This window comes from Dermacentor andersoni, chromosome 11 (genome assembly GCF_023375885.2).
Source record: "Dermacentor andersoni chromosome 11, qqDerAnde1_hic_scaffold, whole genome shotgun sequence".
Classification (NCBI taxonomy): Eukaryota; Metazoa; Arthropoda; class Arachnida; order Ixodida; family Ixodidae; genus Dermacentor; species Dermacentor andersoni.
This window is the reverse complement of record NC_092824.1, coordinates 69,216,090-69,236,967: the sequence shown is the minus strand read 5'-3', so window position 1 is coordinate 69,236,967 and position 20,878 is coordinate 69,216,090. Positions and strand designations below refer to the sequence as shown.

The 20,878-nt window shown below is 43.2% G+C and overlaps 1 protein-coding gene across 1 annotated transcript in view; it reads right to left on the bottom strand.

Annotated features, from left to right (window-relative positions):
* Positions 1–315: 315 nt before the first annotated feature.
* Positions 316–20,878, bottom strand: part of LOC129381417 (uncharacterized) — a 35,814-nt gene continuing 15,251 nt past the window's right edge. Inside the window, exons 7-10 of the mRNA XM_072285205.1 lie at positions 7,964–8,090; positions 5,136–5,209; positions 3,922–4,051; positions 316–1,462 (exon numbers count right to left, since the gene is read on the bottom strand). Of these exons, the coding sequence (XP_072141306.1) occupies positions 853–1,462; positions 3,922–4,051; positions 5,136–5,209; positions 7,964–8,090 (941 nt within the window). The 3' untranslated portion in view covers positions 316–852. The remainder of the gene's footprint in view (positions 1,463–3,921; positions 4,052–5,135; positions 5,210–7,963; positions 8,091–20,878) is intronic.

Genomic DNA, 20,878 nt, shown 5'->3' with positions numbered 1-20,878 from the left:
AGTGAATGCATTCAACAAATTTGAAATGAAATGCTTCTCATGTGTAGAATGTGTCTATATATAGTCATAAAACGTCTCTGGCAGGCAACAGGGCGCAAGGACCTTAAATAATGACAGAGATTACTTTTTGGTTGAGAAGAAAACAGTACCTCATTTTTAAAATGCTTTCCAATAAGAGATGTTCCCTTCTATCGACATTGGAATATCATAAAGCACAGGGTTCATTAGAGCCTGTTCACTACTAAGCTGTTAAAATACCTACAAAGAAACACTGACAGAACAAGGAGTTAAGGATATTGTGAAGACATTTCAACCTTGTGATGACATAAAACAGAAACTTGCAGCCCATAAGGATTTGTCTTGAAATAAATTTGCTAATGCTGCGTTTGTGAAAAACAAATGCAGTTATACAAACAGTAAGCGCTGGCTAGGATCTGCCGTATACTTCGACATTGAAGCAGCCAAAATACTTCTGGCGACGACGTCTATTCTTATAGTTTGGAGAAACCAGATGGCATCGTTCACATCACTCATTTTACTAGGCCGCTTTTCACGTCAAAAAAAGCCGGCTTATACACACGATGCGTTTAGTTAGCTCCTGGATCCTCTGAAAGATTATCAGCGTTGCTTCCCTGCACTGCTTCACTTTCACGTTGGTATGCAAAAGCCGCGGGCGATTTCGTTAATTTCGCACTAGTCAGACTATTATGTCTGCACACCCATGTGTGCCCCGAAGTGTGTAATAAGTTGATCGTCGTCTCCGAATGCATCTCCACATAATTAGCAGGCAATATTCTGGTACAGCTGTCCATCAAAGGCTTTCTCTGCGGAAGCAAATGCGCTCTGCGTACACTAATACGGGGTTTCATCCATGTGGCTTAGACGGTGACGACCGAGACCTGCGTTGTTCTGGAAGGATGCATTACATATTTCGCAAACGAAAGCTCTGTCCCCATAGCACAATTTGTGATGATGTTTGAGGCTATCTTTGGTTTTGAATGGTTTAGTACACTTCTGACAGACATGGCGTTTCTCGTCTGTGTGAGTGTAGCTGTGTGTGCGGAAATTCGACGAGACCGCGAATGATTTACCACATGTTTTGCAAGTGTATGGTCTCTCGCCTGTATGTGTGCGTTTGTGGATATCTCGGTGATGAGATTGCCGAAACGATTTTTCACATATTTCGCATTTGTAGGGTTTCTCGTTTGTGTGCGTGCGGTAATGTGAGGCAAGACTAGCCCGGTGGAACATTTTGCCGCAGGCTGCGCATTTGTGGTTTTTTCCTGTTGTATTCCGGCAGTGTTTCAGAGAATTATTCACGGAATCACCTCCTTTGCAAGTGTGGGCTCTATCGCCCGTGTGTTCCTTGGTGTGCCCGTGTAAGGCATCCTGTCTGCTGGCAACATTGGAACATGCACCGGACAACTCTTGCTGTTCCCTTCCTCGTGTTCCAGTAGCATTCCTGTAAGTAAATGTACAATGGGGCTTAAAATGGGCGACTGTTGTTACGGGATGATAAAAACACATTTGCCAATTGAGAGTTGGACAAACTAAATCGCGCGTTCATAGTAAGGCGATTTGCAGAATCTGAGCGCGACAGTGCTACATTTATATTTAACGCTCGATTTGGCCTCTAGATTGGCAGAAATTGAACACTGGAGCTTTTGTTGTGTCTATTTCGTTAAATTTGTAAACACGAACGATGGTGCGTGGAGTGGATATTAATAAAAAGTGTTGTTATATTTATTAAATTATATAAAGCCTAAATGTAACCTGTGCAGACGACTAGAACAATCTGAAAACGCAGATTATGTATGAAACTTACATGCTTTAAAGATTAAAAATAGTCGTACTTCTTGGACACGCTAAGGAGGAGCATTCAGGCAAAGGTCCAGAAATGTGCCCTCGGAAGTGCGACGTTCGGCGCTGAAACAGACCGTATTGCCTGAGCTAAATCACGTTTGCTTTTTATACATGCGCTTGTAGGTAAGGAGGAATAACATAATTGCAAATGCTTAAACGGCGTACTGTAGTACTCGCGTTATCTCTGGCAAATACAGGGGGGGGAGGGGGCTGCTCCTCGTCCGACGTATGGCAATACACAAATATCAAATATATATCGAACAATATGAAGCGTGTCAGAGTTTTCAAGCGCCGTGGATGAAATCTGCTGCGCAATGGTTCTTTTTTTGAAGATCCTATTCTGCAAATATACAGTACAACGCTCATTGCAATGTTCGCCAATGTAACATCAAAAACCTATTTCTTTCTATTCATTTCATGGCCATGAGATTTCTTGTGCGTTAATTTCATCAAGTTTGCATACGTGGAGTTGGCATTTTTGGCGCGTCATTATTCCTACCCTTTAAGGCAGAAATGCAAGAAAAAAATACGAACAGAATGCGACACATGCACAAGTGCCTCGTGTATGCGTTCTCTCCTGTCTGCAGTTTTTTTAAATTACTACCCTGTTTCTACTGGATGAAAATTGTTCGCTATATTGCTGTTAATATGCTATTTATTCGTTTACCTATATTTATTCTAAAAAATAATGGTGTTTTACGTGCCAAAACCACTTTCTGTTTATGAGGCACGCCGTAGTGGAGGACTCCCGAAATTTAGACCACCTGGGAATCTTCAACGTGCACCTAAATCTAAGCACGCGGGTGTTTTCGCATTTCGCCCCCATCGAAATGCAGCCGCCGTGGCCGGGATTTTATCCCGCGACCTCGCGCTGAGCAGCCCAACACCATAGCCACTGAGCAACCACGGCGGTTCATATTTATTCTAGTCATTGTTCACGTGACTCATGGACGGAAATGGTGGGATTGAACTTATGTGGTGTAACTTAGTACGTTTTTTCTAATCGTGCTCGCTCGGCCCGTATCGAGACCAGATTACGTACTTAATTTTTACATTGTAAACATTTTTAGGTAAGTAAATAAATAAACAAATAGGTAATAAATTTAGGAGTCGGGATAACTGGACAGAATAGCGGGATTAGAGTTTTCAGAGGACCCGGTCTAGGCTGAAGAAAAGACTTCTTCAGTGACTTACGTTTGAATTCAAAACTAGTTGATGGTATTTCATCGAAACAGTCAAATTCCAGTAAGCGCATCAATCACAACTTTGATCTATGTTGTCAAGTTTGAAAAATTTTGAAATCGCAAATTTACGAGAAAAAAAGAAAAGGTTTATTATGTTAACTGCACAAGATTATATATATATATATATATATATATATATATATATATATATATATATATATATATATATATATATATATATATATATATACCGCAGTTATATTATGTGCATCTCTTAGAGCATCCCAAGGTCATAACTTCCTTTTTATAGATTTCCAGTTTGCGTGAAGTTTGGGCTTGCGAGGATTTCCAAAGGATCTGCTCCTAAAATAGTATATGTCAGGGTGCTGCTAATACATCCATATTGTGCACTTTAGATGTGGTATTAGGTGCAGTTTTGAGAATCGCGGCGTTGGCTCTATTCGTGAATTGTTTCAGAATTTTTGATACGTGCGGCGTATCGTGCGACGTGCGACGATTTTTGATACGTGCGACGTATCGTGCGACGTGCGACGATTTGTGATACGTGCGACGTAGCGAGAAATTCCTTAAAATATTAATTTTTTTTCGAATGCAGAAACTGGAATATTGGTACAGTGGGTTGGTCAGCAGATTAATCTCTTATTTTCAATGTACTTAGGTCCCGAGCTAAAGACTCCTGTTACGCCGGCGCCATATTGTCTTGACTGCAGATGACACTTCGCATTTCAGGCAACAACGCTTTCATCCGTCGCACAAGTTCGTCAGTGGAAATATAATTGAGCCATAGGCAGCGTGCCTTGTCGTCTCACTGAGTTCCTCCATCGAAAAGAATTCATACAAAAGTTTGGCTCACCAAGCATCGTTCCCAAAACTGCCCGATGGTTCCTGCATGCGCGCGTAGCTTGTACTGGCCACTGGGCTGCTGCTGCTGTAGACCGGAAGTGTGAAGCCAGTGCTTCTGGTTTCTGTGTGGCCTGTATGCCCTGAAATAGAGGTGCCGATTTGTCATTGTGCGACAACAAGGCCGGAGAATCCCGCGAGAATAACGCGCAGGAAGCAAGAAGAAACCGTGACAGTGCTGCAACCGTCTGAAGTGATTCTCTAAATTCAAACAACAAAAGTGTAAAGCCAAAACTTAATGTTGCGAAGAAGACGCACAAGTGTTTCGGGAGTTGTTCGTTGCTACATTCCTTCGTCTCTTCTGCACTGACCGGAGATCGGTTGACCTTGCAAGGGCTGATTTTTGTTCTCTCGGTTCTTGGCGCGCTTTGACAATGATTGTGCTCTTTGATAAGCAACTCAGCGGCAGACGACGGTGCAGTTGGTCATAAAAGAAAACGGTACATGCAAATGCATGTACGGAACAATGACTGCATAGTAGATTGCTGCTGTGATTGAAAAATAAAATGAAGTAAACATTCCATATTTTACCTTTAAAATCTCTAGAACGAGATCAGGCTTATAAAAATATCAGTTAATCACAAAGAGCGATGAATGGTTCACGAAAGAAATTTGCCATTGGTTATGATGAAACGTGCACATCTTCACAAATATTATGGGTGATCCTCATATCAACGCTGAGACAAAGCACATTTGCGTTAGCAGAGCAAGTTCATTAAGGTTCGAGTGGATTCCAGCTGGCTTGGCTTTCAGCGGGTAAGAGTGGTTGGACTCGGGACTTGTGGGCGGACCTTGCACTTCATCGTCACAGTATATTGGATGAGGCAAAGAATGCTTAGCAATAAAATTACTTAACCGAAGCAAGAAAAGTTTGGATCAACCAAATAACGAAAAGGTGCATGAATGACATTTACTCAACCATACCTCAGACATCGGCGATGCTGTTTAACATTGGAGGCACGGTAAAAGTCTTCTGGTGGTCAAAATAAATCCGGAGTCCCTCACTATGGTGTGCTTCATAACATCGTGGTTATGACTCCTAAAACCCCAGAATTCATTCATTCGTGCTGCTTAAATATATTGTGTACGATAGCAAACGTTAGCTTCCTCAACCACCTTGACAGCAAGGCATGGTATACCAGTGACCGAAAACCTCCCCGTACCTACCGCAGTCGGTGGATGTGCTATCAGCCAGGTGGTAGTGCGTGTTCCATTGGTCAACACGGGTTGTCTGAGGAATTCTGCAACACAAGACAGATGTTCACACGAACACTGAGGCAATAGTGGTTGGACAAAGATTGTAGCGGAAGCCCACGTTTTGACTAGAGGACACAACAGACGAGGACAAGTTCCTGTGTGGAAATGTTTGCCTCCGAAATCCTGAAGGCACACAGGCATATTGAACTGAACAATTTAGTGCGGTCTATGATATTGGAATGAAAGAGGTCCCGTATCAATGTAGACGCTGTCTTCGCGGAAGGGCGAAGCTATTACATCTATAATATGATATTAAAACAATAACGAAAGTAAGGTTAGTGGTATTTAGACAGTGTATATTCCAAGACAAGATCACGTATTAACTATATCAATAATATGTGACGTGCCAAATGACACGCATAACACGTAATCTAATGACCTCTAACATGCCCGGTCAAAAAGATTGCGTGATGAGGAGGGCCGGTGAAGGATACTGTAGGTGCTTGACCCAGAGTGATCGTTCCCTGATGCCTCTACTCTTTAGATGTGATTTCTACCGGACAGGTCAAGACAGCAGGAAGATATTGCGTACCAAGGCGTCAGACTTTTCTGCTTGCCGTCTCTTGGTCTTCGAAGCGTCCTGGCTCTTCGAAAACGATGCCGATCTTAAGTCTCCACATCCCGCATTTCCATGCATGGAATACAAAGGCGCAGCGGAAGTTTTTCTTCTACGTATTGTACTAAATACCGATGCGGCACCGGTATTTGCAAGCATTAGAGAACGTTATGTCTTAAGCGCCGACCGCAATTTGTATCTCGCTACAATAGTCGATTTAAACTTACGCCTATGGGAACACTGGCCGACGCATTCGCTTTTAAGGCTATACATATTCCCTGAATGTGTGCCGCAAGGTATAGATTATGATTTATATCGGAGAGTCGTGTCAAGGCAGCCGCTTTTGTTCAAAGTGCACGGGAACCCTTTTTGCATAAGGTAAGGGAACTGCCGCGATATGCACCGAGTGACGTTAGCAGCACGGAAGCCAAATAATATTCCGTGGCATGCAGCAAATAGCCAAGGATCTATCATTGGCCGTTCATCACTCACCTGAAACTTGAGAGGCTATTCGGCCGGAGATCTCACACGCTTGCGAAACAACACAGTTACGCTGGTTGTTTAACGATTGTGAATGACGAACTCATGTACACCCATCTAGCTATCTCGGAAACTGAAGCCTCGTTTGTCAACACGTCTCAACCTACCTGCCAAGGCTTGTTCTGCCGCTCTTCGGCAAGCTTATTCTTTATTGCAGTAACAAGTATATGGACATTTCAGACGCAGGTATGCCGTCGGCGTCACCATCGCCGTGACGTTCTGTATGAATTCCATGGGCGATACTTCGGTCTCCGATCCCACAACGCTGTATATGCGATTGTAAGCAAGCGTTTATTTAACTGGTCACACACATCTTTGACATCTGACCAATGGCTTTAATGCGCCAATAATGGACGCGCAAGCCTTCGAAGAATTTGGGTATGGGGTACACATTTGCAATTATATAATATTGCGTAGATGTGAACCGATCTGCTAATTCAGAGCAGTATGACTAAGCGAATATGTGAAACAATCAAGAACGCGCGCGCGAAGGCGCAAAGCAGAGCCCAGAGCATGTGTGCTCGGTCAGCATTTCCTGCTTTATGTTTGCATGTCTTCATTTTTGTGGGGAAGTCTTACACTGATAATTGCATAAAGCGACGTTTTGGTGTGAAGTTCTTGAACACAGGCGAAGTCGGGAGGAGTATATTGACGTAGCTTAAACCATTTATTTCTTGCCTTCTCAGTGGAAAGAAAGAAAGAAGGAAAGGCGAATTCGGACCAAAGTGGGCAGCCTGGACTGGTAGGGGTGCTGGCCCTTCTTCACAAAAGCACTGCAACTTGCCGCATTATCGGTACAAGACTAGCTTGTGCAAATGGCCTAGCGGTTGACTTATCATAGCTACGTATCGATCGAGTTGAGAAAGCCCCCTCAATGACGTGCGGAAGTATGGCAGGGTAAATCTAGAGGAACCTGTACTTTGATATCATTGACGGTAAGGAGTGTTTAATTACCCGAAAAAAGAAATGGTAGGATTACGCAGTACTCTCCTGGACATTTTACATACTTCATGTTTTCTTACCGAGACATATTCGGCTCAGCAGCTGCTTCAATTACGGCTACTTGATAACTTTCTTCTTATGGCCTTTGAAACGTTTGGAATAGGTAAAAATATTAAAATTTCAAAAACGGAATTCTGGGGTTTAATGCACCAAAACCACGATCACATTATGTTGTAGGCTGCAGTGTGGGATCACGGATTAATTTCAACTGCTTTGCTTACTACCAGCGCACCTACGCTACATTGCCTAGGTAGACTTGGCCATCCCCTGTTTCAGTGGTTACGCTTTATTTTAGATGAACATTTCTCTCCTCGCTGTGTTCATATATTTCACAAAGGGGTGGGTAACCAAGGTAACCTGAAAGCGTGCCTTCACGTGTAACGGGAGTGCAACTTGCTGCCTGTTTATTTGTTTCGTTTTACTCTCTCCGTGTCTAGTCGCGCTCTTGCAACTATTACGTATAGCACGACAAGCTCCGCCTGCCCAACGCTCAAACCTGCTGATGCAGCGCCTGGTTCAGGCATCAGAGCTAGCCCTTCCCGGGAGGAATTAGTGAGCACAGGCATGATTGTTACGCGGGTAGCCATCGCTGTTGTCTCCGACTTTCTTTGGAATTAAGCTTTTCTAAATGTGAGCTCACCTGGCGCCGCCTTCAATAATAGCTGATGTCTCCTCCATGCCTGTGCGGCTTGTGCTGGGCCATGCGTGATCAAAGCTGTTGCTGGACCGCAGGTGCAGGTAACTTGTGCTAGCATTGTCAGTGACACCTGTACGGTAGAAAATTACAGCAACGGTCTTCAGCCCCCCCTTTGCTAGGGCAATGCATAGGAAATGAATACTTCATTATTATAGATCGTGCCAGGCAAGAAGTTTTAGTCGTGGGGGAACCCTACTGCAGTGCTGCCGGAGTCGATGCTTTTCCTTTCTGCAACTTTTTCTTGAATCGACGCAAGAACTTCGTGGCGATGGGGATACCGAGGACGACCTTAATTCTTCTGAAGATTATTACGCTCTATCTCATATCGCGGACACAATAGGAGAATGTTGGAAGGAAAATAGGACATATTGATTTCTTGTGCGTGCAACCCTTGATCCACTATATTTGCTCGATTATCTAGTTATATGCGCATTAGATACGTCGTGGAGTTCATTCCTTTAGTATAACTATTACGAGCACTACACGTAGCACGTTACAGAGGAGGACGAAGAAAAACTGAGAGGGCAGATTTCTACCGAGCGATTATAATTTTGCGTTTGAAGCCTGATCAGAGATTCTTGACCTCCTTTGACACATACATGTGTTAGCCAAAGATGTACTCGCCTATCAGAAACTGCGTATTCGCACCTCATTTGGCTACTCCTGCGGCTGAAGTTGCTATGCTCAGGCGGTAAGCAATGCATATTTAGCAACTCATTAAGGAATCGAAAGCGGTTGTCCTCGCCAATGTTTCAGTGTATGCCATCAACAGACTATAGGACAACTTTCTAAAAGATTGGTCAATGCGATTATCTAAGATTCGTGTTGCAGACAGCAGATTAGCTTGGAAATAAATATGGAAGTCATATTTCACAGGCCGATGCCATTAAATGGTGCAACCTAAAGCATCAAATTGCTTTAAACATGTGGGATGTACGGATAGCGCTGCAACAATTGTACCTAGCAGTGCATGTTCCCTATTTGCGCAGAAATTGCATGGCATTGAAAAAAAGGAAAATGGGAGAGATTTCAAGGTGAGAATACGGCAGAACCCTTGTCAGGATGCGAGGAGGTTCCCTACAAAAGAATGGAGGGCACACCATATTGCTGAATACACCTTTATATACAATCTGATTTGGAGAAAGCCGACAAAGAATGATAATCACATTGTTACACCCAATCGCATAGTGTCTACGCCTTCGTACGTCACAAAAGCAATTGCACAAATTCCCAACCAGATCACTAAAGATTTGTGTTTCATTATCTTTGACTTCCAGCGAACTACAGTGCGATTGATTAGGCGTAATTTAAGGAGTTAATTTTGAAGTCCAGCATACTCACTATTGCAAGTCACGCCGTTAACCTCTCAACGTGCATCAGTCAGTGTTACGAAAGAGGTTGCACAGATACCGGCAGAACGAAAAATGCTTGATGCATTCGTAGAATGCTAATCAGCTTACAGAACAGAGCATTCAGTTTGGAAGGCCGTTGTATCAGCAAGGTGTAGTCTTTCTTGTTAACAGAGTGGTATAAACTTCATGTGGTGCCGCCCTTATTGGAAATCGTTGTATACTGTGAGTCTTAATATATCAATGCGAATAAAGCTCAATAAATCTTCAGAAGCACATGGTGGGGATACTTGGTAAAGATTTTGGCTAACAGAGCGAAAGGATGAGATAATAATTTTGTCTTATTGAGTTACGTTTTCATTAAATTTGTAATGTTTACGTTGCATTTGTTGCTTTCTTTCTCTGTGTAAAATAAGAGTTTCAGTATAAATTGATTTGGGTTACTCCAAATTGTAAAATGTAACTTGTATGCAGTGGGATATGTCGGCTGCTCGTAACATGCTACACGTGAACATATCTCACGCTGTGCCGAAAAAGTTACAGCACCGTTACAACCCTCCGGTATAGACATCTGAAACGGCGCCCTAATTGCAAATCACACGCTGCGATGATATCAAAACATTTTCTCTTATAAGTTTGATCGGTTCAAAGAAAAATGTACCTACTGGTAGCGCGACGGAACCACTGAGATTATGCTTGCTAAACAAAATTGTAGACCAAGCGTCACGCACTGATTCCAGTTGCGAGTGAATTGATCATGGCATAGAACGCAGTGTCTCGCGTTCCAACGTGACCACCTAGGAGCGTGCATCCGCAATTAGGTCATATCAGCACAGATTCGTTCAAAATCTGACTGCACGATGTCGTATGAATTTGCATGTATTCCCATCAGTGCAGACAGAGAGAGCAAGGAGAGGAAATACAGTGATGTCAAGCAAAGGAGCACCCGGTTTCCTAACCTACACTGAGGGTGAGGGAAAGAGGACACATTTCTTTCTAAGGACAGTTATCAAGTGCCTGATGCGGAAACCGTGTTGTCGCCGCTGGTAATGTTGCTCTTTCTACGCAATAAGTGCACCGCTGCCACGAAACGCGTTGAGGCTATCTCCCATGTATGTTGTAAAGGCGAGTGACCATCGCCTACGTACCGTCGACGTAGTAAGTCCCGTCGGTTACTGGCCTGTGCCGAGTGTTCCATTGGCAACGCCAGGCGTCGTCAGAATTGCTGAAATTAATATAGGTGTTGGTGTTAGACACAGCTGTGGCAAAACAGTTGAAATTAGATATTTATAAAACGAAGTTCAAGAAAGGCAAAGTGCTGTTCTGTAAACGGGCTTATGAAATGTTTCGCTCTCACTTAAGGCACACTCCGCTGGCTGGCATAAGACAAACGGCACATGGGGCAACATCTCATGGAAGGCACTCATCCACCATAGTCGAAACGGCCCCTACCTTGACTTGCACGAGCATTGTCAGCTTAATGGTCAAATTACAGGGACAGAATCCTAACAACAATTTCGGAATGAAATATTTTCCTTCATGGAACATTTTTTACGCAATAATAAAACAGCATGATGCACGAGAAAGACACTGTGTGGCTGGTTTCTGCAATTATGATGCAAGCCAGCGCTCATACCAGAAAAACTCCCTTTTGTACCAGCCTGTTGTGGTTCGGTATCGCCGTGGAGAACGTAGCGTTTTCACCCTGATTACATTCACGACTCGTAGATCCCGGAGCTGGGAGAAATATGTGGCATTTTAGGTAGTATTTGAAATTATGGGTCTAAATACCTTGTTCTTAATACCAAACAAATTTGTATCTCATAGCTAAGTGTCAATTTGAACAGTTCAGAACGAGATGATGAATTATAATGAATTGCGAATCAACGAAGATGGAGTTCATAAATATTTATTTGCAAGCGATGCTAAGTTTGCTTCTCCTATGCCAGTCGCAGCTGCCTATCTGAGAATTTATTGAAAGATCAATGTTATTGTGAGAACAGCACGAAACAAAAATGACAGTCACTTTAGCATACGCCATAGATGGTGGAGGTGAAAGTCATCGCGCTTAAGAGAGAGCCATCGAATTACTCGACATTTTCGTTCGAATGCATTCTTACTTCTGATTACTTCTTTTTCCCAATAAAGGTCATGGTTCCGAGCGCCCTAATTAGGCTACCTTAGTTAACTGTGCCTTAGTCATATTCGCCCTAATTGAGACCAAATGTCCTGGGCTCGACTCCTATCAAAGGTCCCGAGTTCGAGTGCCTTAATTGACTCTACAATTATTGAGTGTTATTTTTACATAGTTAGTGGCGTCGATGTGGCAGCGAGGTGAAAGAGGATGACGACGACGACAACGAACGTGCCAGCAGTGAAAAATGGCTTGGAACGTATTCGGCAGACATATCATAACCTGACTGGAAGCTTACCATTATCATCAAAAAGAAAGGTGTACAATCAATGCATGCTATCGGTGCTGACATATGGAGCAGAAACTTGGAGACTGACAAAGAAGCTCGAAAACAAATTAAGGACCGCGCAAAGAGCGATAGAACGAAGTTTAGGCGTAACGTTGAGACATCAAGAGATCGGATTGTATCATGAGCCAATGGGGATAGCAGATATTTAAATTGACATTAAGAGAAAGAAATGGAGATGGGTAGGTCATGTAATGTGTAGGTTAGATTACCGGCTGACCATTAGGATTACAGAATGGGTGCCAAGAGAAGGGAGGTCAGTCGAGGACGGCAGAAGCCTAAGTGGTGCGACGAAATTAAGAAATTCTCACGCGCTAGCTGGAATTGGTTGGCGCAGGACAGCGGTAATTGAAGATCGCAGGGAAATCGCAGGGCGATCGCAGGCCTTCGTTCTGCAGTGGACATAAAATAGGCTGATGATGATAATTAGCAGCAGCATAGAGAATCGTGGATTTTTCTTTGTTGCTAAATTGTTGCCGGATTTTTATAGGTACGACATATTTTGAAAACGCAATTCCTTATAATATTATTGCATTCTTTTTTTAAATTCCAGAAACTTCAATATTGGTGCAGTGTGTTGTCGAGCAAATTGATTTCTCATTTTCAATGTACTTAAGTCGTGAAGTAAAGCTTCGTGTTTGCGTCAGCATCTATGTTATTTTAACTATAGATGAAATTTGGCATTTCAGAGAACAGCACTTGCATCCGGGGCACAATTTGTCAGTGCAATTATAACTGAGCCATAGACAGCGTTCCATGTCGTCTCAGTGAGTTGCTCCATCGAAAGGAATTCATACAAAAATCCGGTACAAAGTCCATACAATGTCCGGTATATTGTAGGAGCACTCTATAGGCCGCCTGGATCGCCTGTCATGGTCTTGGATAACCTTAAAAATTATATGACAACCTTTATTAAGCTAAATGATCGCATTATTTTAACAGGCGACTTCAATTTGCCAGATATTGACTGGTCAACATTCGCACTCAAAACGCATAGTGACGAATCAAGTGAGGCAATGCTTGATATAGCTTTCTAGTTTTACTTGACGCAAACTGTAGAGCACCCCACCCGAATACAAGGGAATTCAATATCTATTTGAGACCTCTTTGTTTCTGGAACAATCCTCGATGCTACTAAGTGTGTAGTGATACCTGGTATCTCCGATCACCAGGCTGTTCTCCTGACCCTTTACGGCATGACTCTTGATAAGGTTTGGCCTAAAATGCATTTTAGAAACTTCTCCCGTGCTGACGATGCTTCCATTATTGATGTTCTTTCCTTTGATTTTGATGCATTTCGTAATAACGCTGCAAGTGTTAAAGAACTCTGGGACCAGTTCAAGGCCATGGTACATGAATGTATTGAATGTCACGTGCCGGTTATTGTTAAAATGAAAACAAAAAACCCATCGATTTCTCGGGCGACACTGCAGCTAAAAAGAAAACTGAAGCGCATGAAGCAGAAAAGAAAACATTCTTTCTCAGGAATTGGAACAAAATATAGCTTTGCTTAGTTCTCAGCTCAAAAAGCAAACGGCCATTGACAAACAGCTTTATTTTGAAAAATATTTGCCCAAATTTATATCAGAGTCTCCTGAGAAATTCTGGCGTTCGGTTTCCCCAACCTCAAAGACCCATGATCAGTTTGAAATCAAAGGTGTTCTGGTCAGTGATGCACACAAACTATCTGATGTCTTCAATTAACATTTTAAGTCCGTATTTACTAACCACAATAACATCTTTCCTAAATTTGAAGCCTCACTGCCGCCTTTGGAGGTTCTTGTCATTAGTGAGCATGGTATCTTAAGTATGCTGCTTAACCTTGAGGTAAAGAAATCACCTGGACCGGACAACATACCTAATGCCTTTTTGAAAAGATATGCACAATGGACATCTGAATATTTGTTTTATTTACAAGGTCCTTGCGTGAAAGTCAAATCCCAAGAGACTGGGGGACTGCCAAAGTGAAACCGCTTCACAAAAGTGGAGACAAGCGATTGATCAAGAATTACCGCCTGATTTAGCTAACATCGACTGCTTGTAAACTACTTGAGCACATAATTCACAATCAAATATCAAACTTCCTCGAAGCGAACAATTTCTTTACTAAATATCAGCATGGATTCAGGAGGGGTTACTCAACTTGTACACAGCTAGTAGAAACTATACATGATTTTTCCTCTTCAATTAACAATGGAACACAGATTGACGCCGTATTTATGGATTTCTCGAAAGCTTTTGACAGGGTCACTCACGAAAAGTGAATATATAAGTTAGACACAATACTTCATAACAAACAATTAGTAAAGTGGATTTCAGCCTACCTTTTAAACAGGGACCAATTCGTTGTTTTTAACAATCATTGTTCTGACAAGCTTACAGTTCACTCTGGCGTCCCTCAGGGCTCTGTCCTTGGGCCTCTATTCTTTTTAATATATATTAATGATATTGTGTCTAACATTCCTGTGAAGATTAGGCTTTACGCTGATGACTGTCATTTAGACAGAAGTAAGAAGTGTCTCAGATCAAATACTACTAAATAACACGTTGCAAAAAGTTTCTGCATGGTGTGAGTCATGGCAAATGTCCATAATTTTGAAAAAACTATTGATTAGGATTACTCACAAAAAGAATGCCTTACCGTTTGATTACAGTATTAATGATGTGACACTTGCAGAAGTAACAGAATATAAATATCTACGGCTCTGGGTCACTAACAATCTCAGCTGGAACAAACATTGATTTCATAACGTGTAACGCTTATCGTAAATTGTTTTTCTTAAGACGGGCATTGCGGTTATCCACTCCATCTGTCCGCCTCCTTGCTTACAAATGTATTGTCTTGCCTACCTTAGATTATGCTGCTATCATTTGGGACCCATTCACTAAGACTAACATAAACAAAGTAGAGAGGGTTCAAAGGAGGGCTGCTCGATACATATATAATAATTACCGACGTACATCGATAACACATCTTTTAATCAAAGCTGGTCTGCCGACAATAAATGAGCGAAATCGTTCTGCAAGACTTAAATTCATGTACTAATTAATTAAAGGACACTACAGAACTGAAATCACCCATTTAGTTCATTTTTCGTCAGGGTATGCGACCCGACAAGGCTTCAGCTAACTTTAACTCCTTTTCGCATCCGTAATAACTGTTTTAAATACGCATTTCTTCCACGAACTATTACCGATTGGAATAACCTCACTAACAATGAAGTGTTGCAACCGTCACTGACGGTATGTGCTCAACATATTGCCTAGTCTGTGTTACTGCATTTCATCCCTTTACAGTTCTACTGTGTATTTTATTTTTTTACTGTTTGATATCTTGTTCAAATGTATTCCTGATGGTGGCTGCAGAGCTTCAACCTGCACCCTTATTTCTTTTGTTTACATTTTGCCATTTTTGTGAAACTGCTTAATTCTTTTTCCCACCCTGCTATAATCCCGATACCGGGATTGCAGTATCAATAAATAAATGGCTCACCAAGCGTAGTTTCCAAAAATGTCCGATGGTTCCCCCATTGGCGCGTAGCTAGTACTGGCCACTGCGTCAACGCCGCCGCTGCTGCTGTAGACCGGAAGTGTGAAACCAGTGCTTCCGGTTGCTGTGTTACGTATATGGCCTGAAAGCAGAGGTACCGATTTCTCATTGTTCGACAATGAGGCTGGAGAATTCCGTGATAGGAACGCGAAGGAAGCACTGCTGCCATCTGAAATAATTTTCTAAATTAAAACAACAAAAGTGGGAAGGTACGACGTGATGTTACAAAATAGACACGCATATGTTTCGGGAGTTGCTGATCCTTGTATTGCTTCTCGCCTTTTCTGCCTTGACCGGAGCTTGGTTGACCTTGCAATCGCTGATATTCGTTCTCTCGCTTCTTGTCGCGCTTTGATAATGGTTGTGCTCTGCGATAAGCTACTCAGCGCCAGACGCCGGTGCTGCATGTCCTACAACAAAATGTGACATAGGAATTCATGTACGGAAGTATCGCTGCATACTAGTTTGACCTGAACAGTTAACCCTGAAAAGCGATGAATGGTTCGCGAAGAGAAAATTGTCATTCATTATGATGAAACCTGGACATCTTCGCGAATTTTTTCGGTGATCCTCATATCAGCGCTGAGACAAAGAACATTTACATTAGCAGAGCAAGATCATTAACGTGCGAGTGGATTCGTGTTGGCTTGGCTTTCAGAGGATGAGGGCTGTTGGGCTCGGGACTTGTGAGCGTAGGTTGCACTCCATTCTTAATTTGTCACAGTATAGTGGATGAGGCAAAGAATACTTAACAATAAAATGACTTAACCGAAGCAAGAAAAGTTTAGATCAGCCGAATAACGAGAAGGTGTATGAATGACATTTACTCAACCATACCTCAGACAGCGGCGATGCAGTTAACATTGTTGGCACGTTAAATGTGCCCTGGTGGCCCAAGCAAATCCAGAGTCGCCTACTACGATGTGCTTCATAATAAAATCACGGTTTTGACACCTAAAATACCAGAATTCATTCATTCATGCTGTTGAAATGCATTTTGTATGATATCAAACGTTAGCTTCCTCAATCACCTTGACGGCAAGGCATGGTATAGCAGTGACCGAAAACATTCCCGCACCTACCGCAGTCGGTGGATCCACCATCAGCCGGGTGGTACTGCGGGTTCCGTTGGTCAACACGGGTTGTCTCAGGAATTCTGGAACACAAGACAGATATTCACATGAACACTGAGGCAATAGTGGCTGGACAAAGATTGTAGAGGAAGCCAATGTTTCGACTAGGGGACACAACAGACGAGGAGAAGGTCCTGTGTGGAAACGTTTGCCTCCAAAATCCTTAAGGCGCGCAGGCATATTGTACTGAAACAATTTAGTGCGATCTATGATATAGGAATGAAAGAGGTCCCGTGCCATTATAGACGCTGTCTTTGCGGAAGGGCGAAGCTATTGCATCTGTGATATGATATGAAAACAATAACGAAAGTAAGGTTAGTAGTATTTAGACAGTGTATATTCCAAGACAAGCTCACGTATTAACTATATTGTCACTTGGTCGTGAAGTCAAAGAACACAGTAACAATACTGTGAAAGGCAAAACTAGCTTTTATTGGGCGAACCTGTGCCCACAAAATAGGCTACACTTATAGAACAACGAGAGCGGCGAACACATACGGCGATCGTCGAAAACCTGATCAGCGGGTCAAGCGCGTCGGCTTTTATAGATCAGTAGTTGAATGTTCCAGATTAACCGATGGGACCCGCGTGTCTTTCACAAAGTTCTACACTATACGCTCGCGCATACATGCAATCAGATTACACAAGTTGTGGTGAAAGACAGTGGATGGAACCATCGCTAACAATCCAGAAATTTCTTCTACATGCAGGCGCGTCCTGCGCTGCGCGATAACATTTGTTAGGCGGCCAAACGTGGTCGCCCGATGAAGGTAAGTACACGTGTCAATATCCATGTTATACCACGTGCCCAATGACACGCATAACACGGAATTTAATGACCCCTAACATGCCCGGTCAAAACGATGGCGTGATGAGGAGGGTCGGCGAAGGATACTGCAGGTGCTTGTCCCAGTGTGAACGTTTCCTGATGCCTCAACTCTTTACAAGTGATTTCTACTGCACAGGTCAAGACAGCAGGAAGACATTGCGTACCAACGCCTCAGACTTTTCTGCTTGCCGTCTCTTGGTGTTCGAAGCGTCCTGGCTTTCAGAAAATGATGCCGATCCTAAGTCTCAAAATCCCGCATTTTTACGCATGGAATACACAGGCGCAGCGGAAGTTTTTCTTCTACGTAGTGTACTAAAAACCTATGCGGTACCTGTATTTGCAAGCAATAGAGAACGTTATGTCTTAAGCGCCAACCGCTATTTGTATCTCGCTACAATAGTCGATTTAAACATACGCCTACGCGAACACTGGCCGATGCATTCGGTTTTAAGGCTATACATATTCCGTGAATGTGTGCCGCAAGGTATAGACATTTATATCGGAGAGCCGTGTCAAGGAAGCCGCTTTTGTTCAAACTGCACAGGAACCCTCTTTGCATAAGGTAAGGGAACTGCCGCAATATGCACCGAGTGACGTTAGCAGCACGGTAGCCAAATAATATTCCGCGGCATGCAGCAAATAGCCAAGGATCTATCATTGGTCGTTCATCAATCTCCTGAAACTTGAGAGCCTATTCGGCCGAAGATCTCACACGTTTGGGAAACAACACAGTTACGCTGGCTACTTAACGATTGTGAATGACGAACTCATGTACACCCATCTAGATATCTCGGAAACTGAAGCCTCGTTCGTCAGCACTTCTCAACCCACCTGCCAAGGCTTGTTTTGCCGCCCTGTGGCAAGCTTATTCTTTATTGCCATAACAAGTATATGGGCATTCCAGACGCAGGTATGCCGCCGGCGTCACCATCGCCGTGAAGTTCTGTATGAATTCCAAGGGCGATACTACGGTCTCCGCTCCCACAACGCTGTATGTGCGATTGTAAACGCTCCTTTATTCAAGTGGTCACGCGCGCCAGACATCAGACTTTAATGCGCGAATAATAGACGCGCAAGCCTTTGAAGAATTTTAGTGCGGGGCATACATTTGCAATCATATAATACTGCGTAGATATGAACCGATCTGCCAATTCAGAGCAGTATGACTAAGCGAATCTGTGAAACAATTGAGAACGCGCGCGCGAATGCGCAAAGCAGAGCCCAGAGCAAGTGTGCCAGGTCAGCATTTCCTGCTTTATGTTTTCATGTCTTCATTTTTGTGGGGAAGTCTTACACTGATAATTGCATAAAGCGACGTTTTGGTGTGAAGTTCTTGAACACAGGCGAAGTCGAGACGAGCATGTTGACGTAGCTATTACCATTTATTTCTTTCCCTCTCAGTGGAAAGAAAGAAAGAAGGAAAGGCGAATTCGGACCAAAGTGGGCGTGCTGGACTGGTCGTGGTGCTGGCCCTTCGTTACACAAGCACTGCAACTTGCCGTATTATCGGTACAAGACTAGCTTGTGCAAATGGCCTAGCGGTTGACTTATCATAGCTACGTATCGGTCGAGTTGAGAACGCCCCCTCAATGACGTGCGGAAGTATGTCAGGGTAAATCTAGAGGAACCTGTACTTTGATATCATCGACGATAAGGAGTGCTTAATTACCCGAAAAAAGAAATGGTAGGATTACGCAGTACTTTCCTGGATATTTTACATATTTCATGTTTTCTTACTGAGATATATTCGGCTCAGCAACTGCTTAAATTACGGCTGCTTGATAACTTTCGTCTTATGGCCTTTGAAACGTTTGGTGTAGGTAAAAACATTAAAATTTCAAAAACTGAACTCTGGGGTGTTAATGCACCAAAACCACGATCTCATTATGTTGTAGGCTGCAGTGTGGGATCACGGATTAATTTCGACAGCTTTGCTTACTACCAGCGCACCTATGCTACATTGCTTAGGTAGACTTGGCCATCCTCTGTTTCATTGTACGCGCTTTCTTTTAAATGAACTTCTCGCTCCTCACTGTGTATGTCCATATATTTCACAAGGGGATGAATAACCAAGGTAACCATCCTGAAAGCGTGCCTTCACGTGCAACAGGAGTGCAACATCCAGCCTGCTTTTTTTGTTTTGTTTTACTCTCCGTGTCTAGTCGCGCTCTTGCACCTATTACGCATAGCATGGCAAGCTCCGCCTGCCGAACGCTCAAAACTGCTGATGCAGCGCCTGGTTCAGGCATGAGAGCTAGCCTTTTCCGGGAGGAATTAGTGAGTACAGGCATGATTGTTCCCCGGGTAGTCATCGCTGTTGTCTCCGAGTTTCTTTGGAATAAAAGTTTTCTAAATGTGGGCTCACCTGGCGCTGCCTTCAATAATGGCCGATGCTCGCTCCATGACTGTGCGGCTTGTGCTGTGCGTTGCGTGTTCAACGCTGCTGCTGGACCCCCAGTGCTGGTAACTAGCGCTACCATTGTCAGTGATACCTGTAAAGTACAAAAGTACAGCACAGGTCTTCGTTCTCCGCTTTGTAAGGGTAATTATAGGAAATGAGTACGTCATTATTATAGATGGTGCGAGGGAATAAGTTTTACTCGTGGGGGAACCCTACTGCGGTGCTACCGGAGTTAATGCGTTTCCTATCTACAACTGTCTTGAATTGACGCAAGAACTTCGTGCTCAGCGATGGGTATACCGAGGATGACCTTAATTCTTCTGAACATTATTACGCTCAATCTCATATCACGGACACAATAGGAGAGTGTTCGAAGCAAAATAGGACATGATTTCTTGTGCGTGCAACCCTTGACCCACCTCATTTGCTGGATTATCTAGTTATATGCGCATTAGATACATCGTGGAGTTCTTTCCTTTAGCTGAACTATTACGAGCACTACACATAGCACGTTACAGAGGAGGACAAAGAAAAATTGAGAGGGCACATTTCTACCGAGGGATTATAATTTTGCGTTTGAAGCCTGATCAGAGATTATTGACCGCCTTTGACACATACATGTGTTAGCCAACGACGTCCTCGCCTTTCAGAATCTGGTTATTCAAACCCCATTCGGCCAGTCCTGCGGCTGAAGTTCCTAAGCTCAGGCGGTAAGCAATGCATATTTAGCAGCTCATTAAGAAATCGAAAGCGGTTCTCCTCGCCAATGTTTCGGTGTATGCCATCAACAGTCTATAGGACAACTTTCTAAAAGATTGGTCAATGCGATTATCTAAGATTCGTGTTGCAGACAGAAGATTAGCTTGGAAAGAAATATGGAAGTCTTAATTCGCAGTGCAATGCCATTGAATGGTGCAACGGAAAGCGTCAAATTGCTTTAAATGTGTGGGATGTGCGGATAGCGCTGCAAGGATTGTACCTAGCAGCACATGTTCCCTATTTGCGCAGAAATTGCATGGCATTGAAAAAATGGAAAACGGGAGAGATTAAAAGGTGAGAATACGGCAGAATCCTTGTCAGGATACGAGGAGGTTCCCTACAAAAGAATGGAGGGCA